Source organism: Geotrypetes seraphini, chromosome 9, assembly GCF_902459505.1.
Source record: "Geotrypetes seraphini chromosome 9, aGeoSer1.1, whole genome shotgun sequence".
NCBI classification, from domain to species: domain Eukaryota; kingdom Metazoa; phylum Chordata; class Amphibia; order Gymnophiona; family Dermophiidae; genus Geotrypetes; species Geotrypetes seraphini.
In genome coordinates, this window is record NC_047092.1 from 50,892,707 (window position 1) to 50,913,955 (window position 21,249).

The 21,249-nt window shown below is 42.6% G+C and overlaps 1 protein-coding gene across 8 annotated transcripts in view; it reads right to left on the reverse strand.

The window, feature by feature from the left end:
- Positions 1–21,249, reverse strand: part of ST7 (suppression of tumorigenicity 7) — a 323,411-nt gene that overhangs the window by 52,454 nt on the left and 249,708 nt on the right. For 7 of the 8 annotated variants that reach the window (XM_033959032.1, XM_033959029.1, XM_033959035.1 and 4 more), the window contains exons 4-8: positions 16,003–16,086; positions 12,451–12,505; positions 8,743–8,858; positions 6,769–6,844; positions 256–410 (exon numbers count right to left, since the gene is read on the reverse strand). In XM_033959032.1, the coding sequence (XP_033814923.1) occupies positions 256–410; positions 6,769–6,844; positions 8,743–8,858; positions 12,451–12,505; positions 16,003–16,086 (486 nt within the window). The remainder of the gene's footprint in view (positions 1–255; positions 411–6,768; positions 6,845–8,742; positions 8,859–12,450; positions 12,506–16,002; positions 16,087–21,249) is intronic. The other variant, XM_033959031.1, reaches the window with a different exon arrangement.

A 21,249-nucleotide genomic window follows, 5' to 3' on the forward strand; every position in this document is an offset into this window, starting at 1 on the left:
GTGTGGTAGGTGGAGATTGGGAAGGAACTTGTCGTGTTAAATAGGTTTTATGTATTTTTTGAAGAGTAGGGTTTTTAGTTTCTTTTTTGAAGGTTCAGAAAAGAAAGCCAAGACCATGAAAAAAGAAATACAGCTGCTAACATACTTTGTAATCAATTCCTGTTGCAAAAATAAAGATAATTTTTTCCACTATCACTAGCATCTATTGAACGAAAGACATTATCCCCAGCCTAGTCACCCTGCAGAAGGTCTTACTGTGTTGGGCTTCATACTGAGTCCCATGATGCTGTAACTGCTGGCTGCGTCTGTAACAGCCTTCCCCAGCTTTCAGTGCCTGCTTAAACAACTTTTCTGCTTCCACGATGGTTGTAGCCTCTTCTTCGGCCAGTAGAATATAGGCTGTAGCACACCTGTCAATCACATCAAGGGCAAAGAGTGAAAACACTGCAAGAAATCTAAAGGAACCATGTGAAAATCTGAAATAATAAATTGCTATGGAGCCCTTTAATTACAGTGCAGTAAGTTAGTCACTTACCATGTTTTAATAGCAAAAATTCATACCCGCTAAATGCAGTGGCATAGTAAGGGGGTGCCGGGGGTGTGGACTGCCCCGGGCGCTGAGTCGGTGGGGGCACTGGCTCCTCTCTGCCGCACCCCACCACATTCGCGCCATCCCTCCTCCCCCACCCCATACCTCTGAATTAACTTAGCTAGCGTGAGGCCTGGTTCCCCTGTGAATCACTTCCGGGTCATGGGGCCAGGAAGTGACATCAGAGGAAAATCCAACGCTGGCATGAGGAGCATGGTGCTGAAGCCACTCGCGCTGTTGAAGATTTAGAGTTCCGTTGGGGTGGGGAGGGAGAGAAAAAAATGTGGAACTGGGGGCGGGAAATAGCAGGGGGGTGGCATGGAAGGAGTGGGGGCAGGGGGGGCACTTCCTACCCTTACTATGCTACTGGTTAAATGCAAAGGCTGTGTGATCTCACAATGTCCCCACTGAATTGTTAATTACCGCATGTGAAGATTGTTTGCAATTAGTATGGGTGCATTTAACACCTAAGAACATAAGCAATGCCTCCGCTGGGTCAGACCTGAGGTCCATCGTGCCTAGCAGTCCGCTCACATGGCGGCCCAACAGATTCAGGACATAGAAACATAGAGCATGACGGCAGAAAAGGGTCGATGGCCCAACAAGTCTGCCCACTCAAGAACCCTCCCTCCCTTGAGAATCAATCTATTAAGCATTCCTCTTGAGTGACCCCACCTGTCTGTCCCATCGTCCCTTGAAGTCGAGCGTGTTATTGTAATCCTCTATCTATACTCCTCTATCCCCTTTTCCAGCAGGAAATTGTCCAATCCTTTCTTAAACCCCAGTACCGTATTCTGCCCTCTTCTGGAGGAGGCAGTATGTGCATCCACAGTACCAGGGTAATTCTTTTTAAATTGCCTAAAATTAGGTGCCGGGATGATGTGCACTAACCGCCAAATTCTATGTAGCCTATCTAAAGACAGGCGCCTACATCAGCACTCCTCACCAATGTAGTAACTTACTTTGTTTAATAGACTTAGGGCTAGATTCACTAACCTGCCCGTTTCCGATTCAGGCAGGTCTGATGAACTCTTTAACCTAATATATGCAGATGGGGCCTGCACGGGTCACACATGCGCAGACCTGTCCTAGCCGCAACTTTTTTTTTTTTAAACTTTAAACTTTTAAACTTTTGCAGCCTCTTCCCTCTTAAACTTTTGCGGCGGCAGCAGCCTCTTACCTCCTTCCCTTCAGTGAGAGCTCGCAGGTTTAAAGCTGGCGCTGCACTGCGGCGTGTAGCCCTGCTTTAAAACCACGGGTTTGCACTGTGGGGAAGGGCAGCAGAGAGCAGGAGAGTCGGGGCGAGCAGGCAGGATCGTTTGGGGCTGCAGGAGATGAGGCTGATAGGTTAGAAAGCAGGGCGGCAGAAGGCAGTCACAAAGGGCTTCAGCGACTGGTCCTGAGCAGTCGCTTTTTGCGAGCCCGGTGGGATCAAAAAAAGTTTAGTGAATCGTGTCCCTGCCTACTTTGCATGCAGTTTCTCTCATTTGCATACGCGCACCGGAAGAGGATCGCTACACAGGTTAGTGAATACTGCAGGAGGGAAATCTGATCGCTAAGGGCTCGCAAAACGATTGGTACACGATCGGTTTGCTTAGTGAATCTAGCCTTTAATCAGCATAGATAATTGATAATCAGCACCTCGTAATTGATGTAAATGGCACTTAATTGGATGTTAGGTGCCTACTATGCATTAGACCAAGAAAACCCTGGCACAAATAGGGCGCACCTAAAGTTAAAAAGCCTAAGCCTAAGGACGCTTAGATGGCACTATGCGTGATTCTATAAAGTACGTCTAACTTTAATAGAGTCGCTTTTGTGCTGCACTAGTCGACGCCTAATTATTACGCACCACATATAGAATCTGGCCCTAAGTGCAAATTCTACACTGGTAATTGTGCACACAATTGCTATTATAGAATACTAGTATACATCCACAGTTATGCACCTAACTTTAGGCACAAGCACTTCTGCTAGTTCAATGGTTGCTTATTCTTCTGATAATATCCTCTTTAGACTTCCCTGTCAGTAATGTATGATTTAAAGCATGTTCGTATTTCTGAATGGATGGTATTAGACTTGCATTGCATACTAATGTGAATTGATCTGGCTATCTACTTTAGAGTCGATCATTTGATTTGATGTGAATGTGGTTTTGCCTTGATTTTTTGATATTTTATATTGGAGGAATGTCTATGATGGTTGTCCAAACATTTCTACGTTATATGTGGAAATCGTAGGGAAACAAGATTTTATGTATGCAGTTTATAAATTTTTAAATAAATGTATGCGGTATATAAAATTTTATGTATGCGGTATATAAATTTTTAAATAAATAAATGGCATGTAACCTATGTTCCCTCTAAGTGGAGCACCTGAGCAGTTGCTCATATATTTTAGGAGTGTCGCTCACAGATTTTACATGGGTGCTCACAAAAATACTTGGAAATCTGGAAAATTGTTGGTTTTTAGAACTTGTCGCTCACACACATAAAAAATTTGCACACACCCAGCGAATCCTTAGAGGGAGCACTGCATGTAACTGGTACTACTCTATAACCTGTGCACATAGGTGCTGGCCACGCCCCTGACCCATGCTCCTCCCAGGCCCAGGCTCCCTTGCGGCTGTGCATTTTGGATTTTGTATGCGCAAGAGTATATGTGTGTCTTTTGGCATGTACAGTGGGAGCAGCTATTTTGCAAATTTATTTATTAAAATATCTATATCTCGTATATCACAAAAATCTATGCGGGAAACAGTACACACGCAAATGCATTAATAAACAACCTAACACATTGACACTCTCAAATCAAAACCTCCACAACATTATAATAACAATCTACATTCCAAACATCGTCATTAAAATTCTGAATATAATAGCCACAATTTGCTCCCTTTATAAATTGCCAAAAGCTTCCTGAAAAAAATAAGCCTTCAAAGACTTACGAAAAGATGGAAATAAAGGAATTTGATGGATATTATCAGGAAGTGCATTCTACAACCGTGGGCCTGCTACAAAAGAGTTTGGCATCAAATCAACATCGTCCCCATGTATGTTCTGGCACTTCACCATACAAGTGGTGATTTTGCAACTTCCATGCAGAAGTGCCAACAGCTATATTTTATGTACAGGGGTAGATTCAACACATTGCCCCTTAAGTTAGGTGCTGGGATGATCCTTGCTAAGCTAGTATTCTGTAAAGGGCACTCAGCATGCAATGGCCTTTATAGAATACAAACTTGGTGTGAGCATTTATGCCTGTCAAAGGCGGGTATAAATGCTTACGCCCCATGCCCAACTAATAGAAGTTAGGCATGGAAATGCAGGTATTGTGTAATATCGCCCATAAATTTTGGGAATGCCCTTGGCCCACCCATGCCCCTTCCATGACAATGCCCCACTTGGAGTTCCATATAATGAAATTTAGGCGTGCATACTATAGATTAGGGCATAGGGCAGATCTGCACGCAACTCCTAATTACTGCCAATTATTGATTGTTCGCACCAATTTAGCTAATTACTTTGCATGCAGGTCTGTGCTCCATGCCCAAAATTGAGTGCCTAACTTTGGGTGACCTATACAGAATACAGGTGCATGTAAATCTTTTAGGTGCATGTAAATCTTTTAGCGTAGAAGTGAAAAAAAGGGTGTGGCCATGGGAGGAGCACGGGTAGGTCAGTGGTGTTCTCTAGAGCAGTGGTTCCCAACCCTGTCCTGGAGGACCACCAGGCCAATCAGGTTTTCAGGATAGCCCTAATGAATATGCATGGAGCAGATTTGCATGTCTCTCACTTCCATTATATGCAAATCTTTCTCATGCATATTCATTAGGGCTAGCCTGAAAACCTGATTGACCTGGTGGTCCTCCAGGGCAAGGTTGGGAACCAGTTCTCTAGAGAGGCGTCCGCTATTCTAGAATTTAGGGGATATGTGCAAGGATTTACACCATGGTTGGGTGCGGATCCCCGTGCTACACACGATTATATAAATGGCAGGGCCGCTTATACATTATCACTCAGGCTCGTTTTTTGGGGTGCCCAAATTTGGGTGCCACTTATAGAATCTAATCCAAAGTTGTCTGTCGGAAATGGGGCACTGCATGTAGGCAGAGCGTGAGTGGCAGTGGCATAGCCACGGGTGGGCCAGGGCTCACCCAGTTTGGGCTGAGGCCTGCCCAAAATTTCATCTCCTTTAGTGTGGCTGTGGGGATTTCCAAGCCCTGCCAGCTGAAGACCTCCTCCCTGCCAGAATAATTTACATGTTGGGTGGCCGCCAACACTGTCCCAGAGCTGCCACTGTTCCCAGCAGCAGGCCACTCCATCCCTTGCATATGCTGTTTTCACACTTGTGCGAAACTTAACATACGCGCAGTGAGGCTGGTGGCTGTGGCTCCAGGTCAGTGCTGGTAGCCACCCAACATGTAAATTCTTTGGCAGGGAGGAGGCCTTCGGTTGATGGGGCTCAAAGATGCCTGCCAGCACAGGTATGCCTTTTACCTTGGGGGCGCCGGGAGGAAAGGAGGAGCAGAAATTAAATTTGGGTTTGCTTTAGTTGAGGGGGGGGGGGCAGAGATTAATTTTTTGGCCCACCTTCTTTAGTCTCTGGCCCATTCTAAATCAGTTGCCTGGCTACGCTACTGGCAAGTGGGTGATAAGCTTGGCTTCCAGTTACATACATAACCGCCTCATTGTCACACCAACAGTTACACCAGGTCTATGGCTAGAGTGACTGCTGATGTGTAAATGTTAGGTGTGTTAATGACGAATTACACTAGTATTTTATACACACATCTTGGTGCACAGATGTAATTATATAGTCGGTGCCCAGTTATAGAACCGCCCCTATTAAGCGAATCTGCTGTAATTGCAAATAGTCTTCATATGTGGTAAAGATTATTTCAGTGCAGTAACTTCAGGGGATATGCTGGAACCCCCTCCCCCCCAGTAGTTACCCACACAGCTTTCCACTTATCACAATGTTTGCTGTTAAATCAAGGGAAATACAAAATTTATCCCCTCTTTTATGAAACTGCAATAGCAGTTTCTAGCATGGGGAGCCGTGCTGAATGGTCCGCGCTGCTCCCGACGCTCATAGGAACTCAATGAACCATCGGGAGCAGCGCAGGCCATTCAGCACGGCTCCCCGCGCTAGAAACTGCTATCGCAGTTTCATAAAAAGAGGCCTTGGTGCGGTTTAGTAAAAGGGACACAAAGACCCAAAAGAGGATCGATCTGCATTTTCCATGAAATTCTTAAGCTAGACAAGTTGGAACAGTGAAAGAAACCTATTTTCTTGACTCTATGACCTTAACTACTTTGGGTTTACAGAACGATTTCTATCTTAATGTCCATAATAGAAAACACACAAAAGGCTGAAGAGAAAAAAACATGGAATATTCTTGAAACCAATTATAGTGGCACCTGGTCTCTGCCTCTTGCCTCTTCTCATCTAAGCTACTGGAGCCATTTTCCAACTTGCCTTGTAGTGAGTGATCTGCTAGATGCAAGCTAGAAAACCACACGGGGACAAATTTTTCCCGGTCTCCACAGGAACTCAATTTCCCTGTCCCATCCCCGTGAGTTTTGTCGCTGTCCCTGCCCCATTCCTGTAAGCTCTGCCTTAACCCTACCAACCTCAAGCACTTTAAATTTTAAAGTGTTTGAGGCTTGTGCAGATGAGGACGGAGCTTGCAGGAGTGGGACAGGGACAGGAAAAGAACTCGTGGGGACGGGACAGGAAAATGAGTTCCCGCGGGTACGGGGAAACATTTTTCCCCGTGTCATTCTCTAGTGCAAGCCATAGGAATATGAACTGTAGACAAGAGAGTTTGGTGTTGAAGGGCCGGCCTCATGTGCAAGTGTTAATGAGAAGACTTCAGCAGAGAAAGGAAATAAACAGATTTAGGAGACGCACAGCCCCAGTAGTTATTTTAAGTGTCTATTCTTACACTATCACCTCCCATATGTTAATTACACTGCAGGAGCTTTCTTATTTATAGATAATTTAGTAGGTTTTTAAATTTCCCTTTCATGTGAGATTCTAGACTTGGTTGATTTCTAAGGCACGGAAAAGACTGCTAAAGAGATCTCTCCTCTTTTAAACCACGCGATTCAAATTCACATGGCAGTTCAACATCTGACGGATTTTAGGAAATGCTTTTTGACATCAACACTTACTCATTTAACTCCAAAGCTTCGTGCGCTGCAGATATTCGGGCTTGTGGGTTTCTTTCCCTCCAGGCCTTCTGCATTACTGCTCGACAAGGAAAATAAGCACATCTTAGTCCATCTGGAGCAAGTAAGGTCAATCAGCTGCTGAGTGTATAAGAACTCCAATCATATATCCAAACCAAACATGTTCTAAATCACATTTTCATGGAAAAATATTGCAATTCAAATAATCATCGTAACTCTGAGATATTTCAGTGCTACAGAGCCATCAGAAGTGGCACTCCAGGTATACAAGATACCGAATTTATGGAGTTATACGCCGCTATGCTTCATCAGCTCATAAATTCATGTGGAAATCTTATTATATATTTAAATAGCTTATGTAGCTTATATAGAAAATTTAATAGCTTATCTTTGGAGACCTGGTAAAGACTTTAGCTTATACCAAGAACAAAAATGCGCCAACGACATTTTCCAAAAATTTTCTATATAAGCTACATAAGCTATTTAACTATATAAGATTTCCACATGAATTTATGAGCCGATGAAGAAGCATAGTGGCGTATAACTCCATAAGTTTGGTATCTTGTATACCTGGAGTGCCGCTTCTGATGGCTCTGTAGCACTGAAATATCTCAGAGTTACGATGATTAACGTATTTGAATTGCAATATTTTTCCATGAAAATGTGATTTAGAACATGTTTGGTTTAGATATATGATTGGAGTCTTTTGAAATCACAAACCTTTAAAACTTGATTCAGCTGGTTTGGAGAGTATAAGAACAGCAGAATTCAGTACAGGTTACCAAACAGGAGCAGATGACCAAGCAAAAGGACAATTTAACCATTCAGAAGACATCAGTAATTTTATATTTTTATATATCTATATATATATATATATAATTTACATCACTAATATTTGGAGACAAACAGAAATTGTTGAAATAAAATATAATAAAGCTGAAGGTACATTAAGAAATAATTAACACCTTTCACCCACAACATTTAGGTAATTGTAATCCAAAATTAGGAAAAAGTACATATCAGTAAGTAATAAAGGAACACAAAAGCTTTGAAAGGTTGCTCCGAGACCCTGCCCCCAGCCAGTCTACAGCGAACGTATGGAATTTACACTATGACATTGGTAATAAAAACTTTTCTTTCAGTAAACGTTTGACCACTAAGACCCTGATTCCATAGATGGCGCTTACCGATGTAGGCAACTAAATTATCCCCCTCTTTTACTAAGCCACGATAGAGGTTTCTACCATGGCCCACTAAATGCTCCAACGCTGCTCTGACGCTCATAGGAATGTAGTACTCCAGGCTGCAATAGAAACCTCTACCGCAGCTTAGTAGAAAGGGAGGGGGGGGGAGTATTTTTTTTAATTGGTAAATTGATGCTGATAAATGAAAGCATCATTAAAAACCCAATTAAAAATAATAAAAAAAATAAATTAGCCAGAAGGCGCCTACAACTTCAATGTAGGCGTCTACACTGAGGCACCTACCCAAAAAGTAGCCATGGTTAGGGGTGGAGTTTAGAGGTGGATTGAGTTAGGCGCCAACAGGCACCTACCTTAGGCACTGTTATTTTAGGCCAGGACAACACTGGTCTAATATACCAATGCCAAAGTTGTAGATGCTTAACTTGGTTTAGGCACTGCTACGCGCATTTCCACAAATGATGTCTAACGGAATTGTATGCAATAGGTGCCATTTTCCTAGGCACCTGAGTTAGGTGCCGTTTATAGAATCTGGCCCTAAAAGGCTATTCATTTCAGAAAGTAAACCATCCATGTGCTAAGCCTAACACTCAAAGCTAATCCTACCATCCTAGGGAAAATTAGTTGAGTAGAGTCCCCTCCATATTGGAGAGGATTATGTGGAAGGGACTCTACTCAATTCTACTCTTTTTCTCCACCTCTCTAGTTATTCTCAGTCATGATCCTTTCCAAATGTCCCCCTCCCTGCTCTTACTTGCATCTGCAGGCCGCACATGATCTGTATCACAGGTAAAAAATGTCTGATGGTCCTGGGCTGAAAGATTCATATCATAGTACGTCAAAGGCTCTCTTCCCGTCACCCAAGTATACCTGCAAAGTAACACAAATGAAAGGTAAATGTGCATGGAAGGAACATAATGTGGATTAGTGAATATGTGCATCCCAAGATTCATGGCTGTTCACAGTTATGCATCTGATAAAACAATTCTAGAAATAATCATTTATCCCACAGACAAAAGAAAACTCTTTAGAGCATGTAGCCCTATGAAACCAAGATTACTGAAAAAAGTAGGTGCCTTCCTACTCAAATAACCTAGGTGACCTGTTATAAAATTATAATTCTGATCAATGTTCTAAGGAATTTATGCTGATTTAATAGAAACTGATGATTTTTTGCCTACATTGTTCAATTTTAGTGTTATTATCTTTTTCTGAAACATACAGTCCCCTGGATTTTATAAAATTGCACCCCAAATTTCCAATTAGTAAGTAAATTTGGACACATAAGTTATAGAATAGTGTCAGCTGCATACCTAACACCCCCCCCCACTCCACCCTCATTTTACAAAGCCATGTTAGGCTTTTTTTTATCATGGGCTGCGGTGGTATTAGCTCCAACGCTCATAGGAACTCTATGAGCGTCAAAGCTAATACCACAGTGGCTGGCGATATAAAAACTTCATGCGGCTTCGTAAAATGGAAGTTAATGGTTAAATTAGGTGCCTGGAAAAGAGACAGCTCAGAGGAGATGGAGGTCTATAAAATACTGAGTGGAGTGAAGCGAGTAGATGTGAGTTGCATGTTTGCCTTTTCCAAAAATACAAGGACAAGGGGAAATACAATGAAATTGCTAGGTAGCAGATTTAAAACAAGTCGGAGAAAATATTTCTTCACTCAACATACAATTAAACTCTGGAATTTGTTGCCAGAGAATGTAGTGAAAGCAGTTAGCTTAGCAGGGTTTAAAAAAAAAAGGTTGGATAACTTCCTAAAAGAGAAATGGATGTGGGGAAATGCACTGCTTATTCTTCCCTTCCCTGTAAGTCATAGCCTCTACCGGTAAATTGGGGAAGTCTTTATCTTTCAAAATAACTGAATTATGGAACAATATTCCTCTGTGGTTGAGAGAACTAAGTTATCTTCAATCCTTTCGTAAATATTTAAAAACTTGGTTATTTTGCAAACGGTAAAATTTTTCTTCCCTCTAATTTTCTTTTCTATTTTCTTTATTGTAAATTGAGTCAAGCTTTATTGTTATAGAGATGACAAGGTCTATAAACTCAAGTTTTAGTTTAGTTTAGTTTAGATAGACAGCATGGCTATTTTGCATGGGATTTTACTACGGTAATTTGCATGGGAGGATCGGAGCTGTGAGTGATCGGGACAGAAGTTAGTGAATCGGGTTAGAGGGAAATCGGGTTGCAAACCGATCAGTACACGATCGGTTTGCTTAGTGAATCTAGTCCTATATCACTTACAAAATTGGCACCGAAAAATCAGTGCTTAGGGCTATTCTATAAACCACCTCCAGAGGTGAGGCACGGTTTATAGAATCATGTGTAGTCCCTGTCTGCACGGCTAACATTTAAATGCAGGCTTTTATGCCAATGAAAATCAGGCCTAAATGTGCATGGATTGGGCATATTCTATAACAGTGCACCTATCTTTTAGGAATGCCCATGACCCACCTATGCTCCTCCCCTAGCCACGCCTCCTTTTCAGAGCCACACACTAGAATTTATGCACGCCACTTTATAGAATACCTTAGGAAGTTGTGTGTGTAAATTCTAATCAGTGCCAATTATTGCTTGTTAATTTGTGCTGATTGGTTTGTTGACCAATTATATAGACTCGGGAGTCAGTGCCTAAATGCTGGTAATGTGCCTAATGCTGGTAATTCCAGGTAATGTGTGGCGTGCTACAAATGGGGCGTGCACATGGGTGGATCGGAGGCGTGTCCTGTGGTTGCATAAATAAGTTATAGAATACTATCACACGCATAACTGGCGTAAGGCTGCATGCTTAAAGTTAGACTAATGTATACTTACACTCTATTTTATAATGACAATTTTAATTTGTGTTAATGTGTTTGTGAGTTTTTTAAATTATTTGTTAATTCCCTTTTACATTGCTTAGGATTTGGATAGGTGATTTATCAAATTTTAATAAAAACTTGAAGCATAATTGCCATTACAGAACTGGTACTTAGAGCCCATATTTTCTGTGCCTAATTTGTGGGCACTTTCTTGAATCTATCAATCTATCCCTTTTTTGTGAGAAAACAGGGCACTAGGCTTTTGAAGCATTGTTGTAAAGAAAAGAACACAACATAACAGGCTGAAGTAACTGAAAAATAAAGCTTTTACTGAGCAGCTTGTTTCAAATAGAAAGAGGATCATAGGTGATGCAGCCGGTCCTGGCATATACCAGTGAAAAATAAAACAGGCATCTACAGTCCAGAAATGCAAGTGGACAGATACATTTCAGCACTCACAGTCCGAGATAAAAAAAGTAGGTCGGTGAAGGGTACTTGAATCTGCACCAGGACACCTATTAAAGGCACTCCTCGTGGCACCTATTACAGGCCTATTCTTTAAAGAAAGGCAGAGGTCTACTTTTCTTTAAAGAATACTAGTGCAAATGGCCAAAAATGTGTGTACATTAAGACACATAAATGTTAAAATTCTATTACTTACATGAGTACCTATGTGCTCTGCCCACACTCTATCGATTGGCAAAGTACATGCCATCAAATCAGAGTGCATTCTTTTCCACTAGTCAGTATTCTATCAAAGGCCATTTACATGAATAAATAATTAGAATGCCATCATTTATGTGGCTTCCTGCCACCTAAAAATCGATGGATCCTTATAGAATATCCCCTCAGTGCTAACTCCATAGACTAGGAGATTCTTACTCCTCTACCTTCTAGTTTCTAGGACACTGCCCTCCCCTTATTCATTTGTTGGTCCTGGCAATCTTGGATGCAGCCAAAAAAAAAAAAGCGGGAAGAAACCTCCACAATGTGTATAGCAACCAAGAGGGTGAAGGTGGCCAAAGGAAGGAAAAACAGCTAAGACTGTCACCAATTCAAATTTATTGACATTAGACCTAACTTGGCCAGGTTTTGACCCAATTGCCTGCATTAGGGGTTATCCGATTCTCAATAAAACAAGTATTGGACAATTATATAGCACTGTATACCAATCTGCACAATAAAAAAAAACTTTCAAGTCTGCCGCCTGTGGATAAGTTATTCAGATAACCACTATCTGGATGTTTTGGCCCTGCTCCATTTTATCTGCATAACTTTGGGACAAATATCGACGAGAACAAAACGTTATTTGTTAAGAGGGGCGGGAAACTGAAAGCAATGGGCTTATCTGTGAACACTGAAAGTTCCATGGATAGGCCCTTTTGAATACTGACCTGACTGCTTTTAAGTCAAACTCAAGACTATATATATCGTGGACGGTGACTCTGAAGGCAGCAGAAAGTAGGGTTGGAGTGGAAATCATGTATGCATAAGAACAACCATTTCTGTACAATTTCTTTTCTGCAAAAGAATGGTTTCTGATTTTCTCTCTCAGTGATACGGTGACATGATTGGAAGAGCCAGAAAACTCCCACCACTCTTATCTGAATTTTAAGGCCTAACTTTTAGATTTCCCATAACCCTTACCTGTTGTACTCTGCTCCTCTGAATAGATTTAAAGGGTTTCTCCAGACTTTGCATTCTGTGACAAGAAGAAAGGAAAACAGAATAATGGAAGTCTGTAGCAGGACATCTGTCCAGTGATGATCACTTGGGCTTCAAGCCTGTTTGTCAAATCAGGATCATCTGTTTTTATTTTCCATATCAGACCTCAAACAGAAAGACTTACAAGATCCTGGTAGAGAAAGGGTTCTAATTGTTGACACAGCCCCCAATTAGAAGCAAAAGTAGAGAGACAAGAGAACCCATCTGGGGAACTGTGAAAAATTGCTACAGTTCATTTTGTCACACCAGATCTGCGATTTGCATATACGTACAGTATCTGAGCAATGTTGCAAATTACTTGGAAATCTGGCTGCAGTCGGCCATTTAAACTCCTACTCTTCTCGTGAACTGAGAAGCTTTGGTACCAGCTGTTGGTCTTACTTTAAGCGTTGGCACTAAGGTTGACAAATGATTTGCAAAATAATTGACAGACAAAGGGAGCTGACAGAGTTCCAAGAGGCTGGAGCTAGTGCAGGTTATTTAATTTAATCACATTTTAATTCCATGCCACTGGAAGAACCAGCTCAGGGCAGAATATAAAAGCAAGGCTCCAGATATAACAAACAGAAAACAATACCAACCATATAAAATTACAACAGCAGCTAATAAAACCATATAATCAGCATATTAAACATGTCTAAAACTTAGACTAAATTTTATGGTGTGCAACTCAAAAGGGGACAGGGTCACGGGATAGGCGTAGGTGGGTGAAGAACGTTTCTGGAATTTAGTCACCCAACCATCTAAATAGTGTCATTTATTCGTCTCTACACCAGTTCCATCAGGCATAAGCGCTCACACCCAAAGTTAAGAGCAATAATTGCTCTAAGCCAGTATTATGCAAAGGGCACTTTGCATAGAGTGCCTTTTGCAGAATACTGGTTTAGCATGGATCGTCCTAGTGCTTTGCTTTGGCAGCCATACTGCACCTCCCTATAACAGGGAACATGGGCACAATGTGTGCGTTAAAAGCACCTGCACATTTTGCCCCTGATAATTTGGGCAGATGGATGGGTGGAGGTGACCTAGCACATACTCATTTGGGAACATTTGGGAATCTCAGGTATGCGCATTATTTTGCTCAGCTTGTCCTAAGCACACCCACTGGAGTGCCACTTTTTAATGTGATTTTTAAAAAGTACACAGCCTATGGCAGCAATGTGCAATTTTGGCCATATTTCAACCTGGCCATTTTTAAACCGGACATGCCTTGCACATTACCCTGGTGAAGGGGAATTTGATCACAAAGTACCTAAATCATCAAAGCACGTAGGCATATCTTTCATGCCTATTTTATAAAGGCTAACAAAGGTACTGTAGATGATATGATGGACCATCGACTATGGGAAACCAAATACCTGCATAGAATTAAATACGAATTTAAGACACCTTTCACCACAGAGTATCATCATTGGTGTACTGTACAGAATGATTTAACATTCACAGTCTAAGTGCATTCATAATTTGTTGATAAAAATATCCCAAACCTCCTTTACGATTAATAAAAGTAAGAATTCTCATCAAAAATTCAAAACATGCCTTTTTTCCCCTACAGGCTTTTGGTGTCACCATGAAATTGCATTGGCTTGATATTTTGCTGAAGGCAGTCTGTCTTGTTTGGGTTGGTTTGTTTTTTTTGTTTTGTTTTTTGCAATGTTTTTAGTTATATCATGGATAATTATATGTTTTTATTTGTAATTTTCCTAGGTAATAGGTGGAACAGAAATGAGTAAACAAATAAGATATAAACTTACAAAGAAACATAGTAAGGGCTCCCTATACAAACCTGCAGTAGTGATTCTTTATGTGATGCAACCCATCAATTCCTATGGGTGACGCCACATTTGCCGCACCAGAACTAGTAGAGAATGACACAGGGACAGAATTTGTCCCCTGCATTATTCTTTCGTGTCTATCTCAATCTTAGTCCTTCCACACTAGCAAGGATTAAGGGTCATTCATACTCTGATCCTTCCCTCTTTCCTTAAAGAATGACACGGGGATGGTTTCCTGTGGTTAACCGCGGGGACGGGGACAAATACCTGCATGGAGGAGTAGCCTAATGGTTAGTGCAGTGAGTTGATATCCTGGGAAACTGGGTTTGATTTCCACCTCAGCTCCTTGTGTCCTTGGGCAAGTCACTTAACCCTCCATCACACCAGATACAAAAAAACACCTTAGATTGTGAGCCTGCTAGTGACAGAGAAAGTGCCTGCATATGCTATGTATAGCACTGCATACATCCAGTAGTGCTATAGAAATTATAAATATTTTTAATTATTCAATTCGTTTTTCTATCCTGTACTCCCCAACAAGCTCAGAACGGGTTACAAGTAACATACATAATATGCGGACGAGACAGGGTACAATTTGACATACTTTCCTACTACCTGACATACTTTCAATACAGTACAATACAACGAGACGTACATATACAGTGTTCCCCCGGTCGTTTGTGGTTGGCGGTCCCGGTCATTTGCGGTATTTTCCGACCGCGAACCGCCGACAAGGAGAGGGCATCGGTAGAGGCAGGAGAGAGCAGCCAGAGCACCGGCGAGTGCAGGAAATCACTCGCTGTATGCCCTGACCCCCTCTTCCTGCACTAAGTCGGGCCTTATCCAATCAGGAGCTGCTTTGACACACAGCTCCTGATTGGACAAGTCCCGACTTAGTGCAGGAAGAGGCGGTCGGGGCATACAGCGAGTGATTTCCTGCACTCGCCGGCGCTCCGGCTGCTCTCTCCTGCCTCTCCCGCTGCCCTCTCCAATCTCCCCCATGAAAAAACGTATTTGCGGTTTTTCAAGATTTGCTGCGAATATCGGGGGAGTACTGTACTGCTATTTCTCGAACATACAAGTAATAGTAGTATGGTTCATGCAGTCTGCCCATCTGTCTCATTAATTATCAAACTGTTATTGAACTAATAATCCAACAGTATTACTACAACATTTTCCCCCTCTTTTTCTAATGCGTAGCACGGGTTTTAGCGCCGGCAGTGGCGGTAACTGCTCCAACGCTCATAGGAATTCTACGCGCGTCGGAGCAGCTACCACCACTGCTGGCACTAAAACCCGCGCTACCCGTTAGTAAAGGAAGGGGTTTATTTACTACATTCCACTTTACAATGTCTTCCCCTCCTCCTGGACCTGTACTCATAGCATACGATATGAACGTGGTATAAAAAATATGCATGCTTGATCCTGATTCATCCTTACCATTTTCAAGACTCAGACCTTAAAAAAAAAACCCAAAAACCCATCTCCTCTGCACTGGCCCTGCTTCCCAGTTCCTGGAGGTGCTGTCGAAAGCTATCTTGATCTGTCTTGCCATATACGAGACACAGACTGTAGAACTCCAGAACTGTCCTGGGAAACGTAATCATTACAGTTCGATAATAGATGTTTTACATGATAATGGGATAATGCCTTGTGTGTCAATATAACAGAATTGTAATCCTAGGAGACTTAAACTTACCACTAAAGTCCCAGGTTTGCTCAATAACTTCTGAATTCAAGAAAGTCATCCAAGACAGCCACCTTACCTTACTCTCATCAGGTCCTACACATGAGAAAGGACACGCATTAGACTTTAGAACGGTCAATCCTCTGCACATTAGCTCTATAGTCAGCTGGTCTCCAGTTCCCTGGACTGACCACTACTTGTTTTCCTTCACTATAAACCTCTACTTAAAAGAAACACCTCCAGGAATATCACTAGAAAATTAATCCGTACCAGAGGTAAGATCGACCCTGCTTTATTCTGGACCAAAGTCACAGATCGCATCCACCAAACCAATAACCACCCTACTGATAAGGTTGACCATTAGAACACCTCCATCTCTCAGGTTTTAGATTCCCTTGCTCCTCTGAGCCACTGCACCATATGTTCTACCAAATGTACACCATGGTACAGTATACTGAATCCCTAAAAACAGAAAAACAAGCCTGCTGATTACTAGAAAAACAGTGGAAGAAAAGTCTGTCCTCAAAACAGAATAATTTGGAAGACAGCAATTAATGCATACAAATACCAAGTAGCTGAATCCAAAAAAAAGATACTTTGCCACAGAAATAGAAAGTAGAAACGTTGACTCCAAGAAAAGTTTCCACATTGTGTGCACAGTACCATGGAAACTTAAGACAAATTCGTAAATTCTTTGAAAAAACTCAATTCCAGCTCATAGTTCAATCCCTAATACTAGGCCTACTTGACTACTGTAACATCCTCTATCTCCCTTGCCCTGCAACTATAACAAAACAACTACAAACTATCCAAAACACAACACTAAGACTCATCTACTCATTGAAGAAACATGACCATATTACAGAAGCACATCTCAAATCACATTGGCTTCCAATACCAGAAAGAATACAATTTAAATTCTACTGTCTACTATTTAAGACTTTATACGGAGACAGTCCAATCTATCTGAATAATCGCCTCATCCACAACACCACAACCAGACATAGGAAAACTCACACCCCTTTCTCATACTCCCCAATTAAGGAGGTCAAACGTAAAAAACTATATGATGGCCTCCTGGCCACTCAAGCAGCCAAACTAGACAACCAAATCGCCAATCTACTGACGGCATCCCTCGACTACAAAACTTTTAGAAAAGAAATAAAGACCATACTCTTCAAGAAAACTCTGAAAAAAGAAATAATACCGCAAGTCTCAAACTCCACCTCTCACTAAAGCCAACTACCCCAAACAAATAACCTTACCCCATTTCTCACTCTTTGAAAATGTCCAAATTGTTTTGGGTTTTTTTTAAAATTTTTTCTAGTAAGTTCTTGTTGTAATACATCCTTGATAATTCTTTTGTGATCCGCCTTGAACTGCAAGGTAATGGCGGAATAGAAATCCCTAATGTAATGTACCATCCAACCCCCCGAAACCTGGCCGATCAAACACCTCTTCCCAACCAAATGCTAGGAATTAGTCAACTACTTTTTGGATAAAATAAAAAAAGATTCAAGAAGACATAGCCTAGATCAGTGGTTCCCAACCCGACCACCAGCCAGTCAGGTTTTCAGGATAGCCTTAATGAATATGCATGGAGCGGATCTGCATGTCTGCCACCTCCATTATATGCAAATATCCCTCATGCATATTCATTAGGGCTAGCCTGAAAACCCGATTGGCCTGTTGGTCCTCCAGGACAAGGTTGGGAACCACTGACCTAGATGACCAATAGCACAATTCTCAACTTACCAAACAAACCCATAACTGTAGGTCACTGTCCTGCAGACTGAATCGGAAACAATTTCACTCCTCTGACTGTATCAGAAGTCATGACAAATTAAATCACACTGTCTACACCAGGGGGTCTCAAAGTCCCTCCTCGAGGGCCGCAATCCAGTCGTGTTTTCAGGATTTCCCCAATGAACATGCATTGAAAGCAGTGCATACACATAGATCTCATGCATATTCATTGGGGAAATCCTGAAAACCCGACTGGATTGCGGCCCTCGAGGAGAGACTTTGAGACCCCTGCGTCTAGATGTAGCCTGGAGCTTGGGGGGGGGACCAAGGGCGGAATGGGGCAGGGCAGGGTTGTGGCGTGGCTGGGGCAGAACAGGGCGGATCAAAGTGTCCTTTTTTTAAGGAAATCTGGTAGCCCTAACCTTGGTGGAATAAGGAATTGAGAAATGTTAACCACTGATAGATGATTTCAGGTGCATTAGCTAGCAGTTTATTGGAAAATGTGTCCAGGGTGCAGCTGCATGTAGACCAGGGGTCTCAAAGTCCCTCCTTGAGGACCGCAATCCAGTCGGGTTTTCAGGATTTCCCCAATGAATATGCATGAGATCTATGTGCATGCACTGCTTTCAATGCATGTTCATTGGGGAAATCCTGAAAACCCGACTGGATTGCATCCCTCGAGGAGGGACTTTGAGATCCCTGATCTAGAGGGCCTCCATGAATACATGGATGTCTATGTGATGACATCATGCTCATGCACATCACATCGACATCCGCACACGCGCAGAGGCCCCCCAGATGCGGCCCCGAGCTCAGGGCATTCCAAAACCCGGACAAACTGCCAACAAATATCTTCCTACTTGGGGCCCATGACACCACCCACGACATTCATTCCTACCCGAACACCTGGCCTTGGTCACAAGTGCAGAACACAGATAAACCCTATGCGAATACAGGAGCACAAATTAAATGTCCTAATATACACAAAGATGCCAGGCTCTGCGTGCAGTATACCAGAGAAATAGAAAAAAATATGTTTCTTTCTAAACAGTGCAAAATATAGACAGCAAGACTTAAATTCTGTAAAATCACTTTTCCTACCTTTGTTGTCTGGTGATTTTATTTTTCTATTCATCTTTTCCATCTCTGGTTGCACTTCCTTCTGTCTGTGCTCTTAACTATGTTTCCACTGGGGCCTTCTTATCCATTTGCTGTTTTTCTCTCCTTCTTCATTTTCTGCCCTACATCCATCTTTCACATTAACTTTTAACATTCAGCGTTCTTCCATTTCTGTGTTTCCTCCTCAAATCTATCTTCTTTTCCATGTCTTCCCTTCTCATCTATCCATGTGTACCATCTTCTCCCCTATTCCCATCTTTTCATAAATAACATTTCTTCCAATTTCTTACCTTCCCCACTCCTCCCATTCCTATGTACTATCTTCTCCTTTTCTCCTTTCCCACCCCTCCATCCCTGTGTACCATCTCCTCCTTCTATTTCCCTCTCCTGTGGTCTGACATCTGTCTTCCCTCTTTCCCCCTCCTATGGTCTGGGATTTTTCTCCTCTCCTTACTACAGTCTGGCATCTCTCTCCCTTCCTTCCTTCTCCCCCTTTTGTGGTCTAGCATCTGTCTTTTCTTTCTCCTCCCCCTACCTTAGTCAGGAATCCCTCCTTCCTCCTCCCTTTCCCTGGTCTGACATCTATCTCTTCTTACCCCCCCTTTTTCCCATCCAGTGGTCTAAAATCTCTCTTCTTCCCTTCCCCTCTTCCTGCATTCTGGTATCTGCCCCTTCCCTTTCTTCCCCTGCAGATCCAGGGCACCATTCCTTCCTTTCCCTCCCCATCCCGGGATCTGGTGCTTGCTTATTCAGCGCTGCTGTAAATTCTTTGTGCCATCAGTAGTGAGTGAACTAAACATGCTGCCTTCATTGACCGGAAGCTTTTCCTCTGCAGAGAGAAAGTTTCTGGGTTGACGAAGGCAGTGTTTAGTTCACTCACACTGCCAACAGCCTGAAGAGTTACAGCAGCACTGGATGAGCAAGCACAGGATCCCGCCAGGGGGGAGGAGGACTCCAGATAAATGCACGGGGGTGGTGGGGGTGTGAAAGAATGGAGCACTGTGTGCAGTGGGTGGAGAAGAGGGAGGAGGAGGAGGACTCTGGATAGGTGAGCAAGTAGAGGGTTACTAGATGTCCGATTTCCCCAGACAAAAGTTGTAAATGTTAAAAGCTGACTGGACTGCCGACAAGAGTCCTCAAAAAGGTGACATGTCTGGGGAAATCCAGACATCTGGTAACCCTAACTAAAGTTACCTGCCTCATCAAATGGGCAGCATAGTCCTTACTCCAATACTCAAAACTCAATATGCAAACCTATTCATACCATCATAAGAACATAAGCAGTGCCTCTGCTGGGTCAGATCAGACGTCCATCATGCCCAGAAATCTGCTCACGCGGCGGCCCATCAGGTCCAGAACCTGTATAGTAATCCTATCTATACCCTTCTATCCCCTAATCCCTTCTTGAACCCCAATACCGTACTCTGTCCTATCACACCCTCTGGAAGCACATTCCAGGTGTCCACCACCCTCTGGGTAAAGAAGAACTTCCTGGCATTGGTTCTGAATCTGTCCCCTCTTAACTTTTCCAAATGCCCTCTCGTTCTTGTAGTTTTTGAAAGTTTGAAGAATCTGTCTCTCTCCACTTTCTCTATGCCCTTCATGATCTTGTAAGTCTCTATCATGTCCCCTCTAAGTCTCCGCTTTGAGCCCCAGTTTCTCTAATCTTTCAGCATATGAAAGATTTTCCATACCTTTTATCAATCGTGTCGCTCTTTTCTGAATGAACCCTCTTGAGTATTGCCATAACCTTCTTAAGGTACGGTGACCAATATTGGACGCAGTACTCCAGATGCGGGCGCACCATCGCCCGATACAACGGCAGGATAACTTCTTTTGTTCTGGTTGTAATACCTTTCTTGATAGTACCTAACATTCTATTCGCCCTTCTTAGAGGCTGCTGCGCACTGTGCCGACGGCTTCATTGTCTTGTCCACTATTACCCTCAAGTCCTTTTCTTGGGTACTTTCACCCATTACCAGCCCTCCCATCGTATAGTTGTACCTCAGGTTTCTGTTTCCTACATGCAAGACTTTACTTTTCTCTACATTAAACTTCATCTGCCATCTCGTCGCCCACTCTCCTAGTTTGTTCAGGTCCCTTTGTAAATCTTCACAGTCCTCTTTAGTCCTAACTCCACTAAATAGTTTGGTGTCGTCTGCAAATTTTATTATTTCGCACTTCGTCCCTGTTTCTAGATCATTAATAAATAGATTGAACAGCAGCAGTCCAAGTACCAACCCCTGCGGAACACCACTCGTGACCCTCCTCCAGTCCGAGTAGTGGCCCTTCACTCCCACCCTTTTCTTTCTACCCGCCAACTATCCAACTACAGACCAATCGCTGGAATCCCAATATTGACCAAACTGCTTGAATCCTAGTTTACAAGCAACT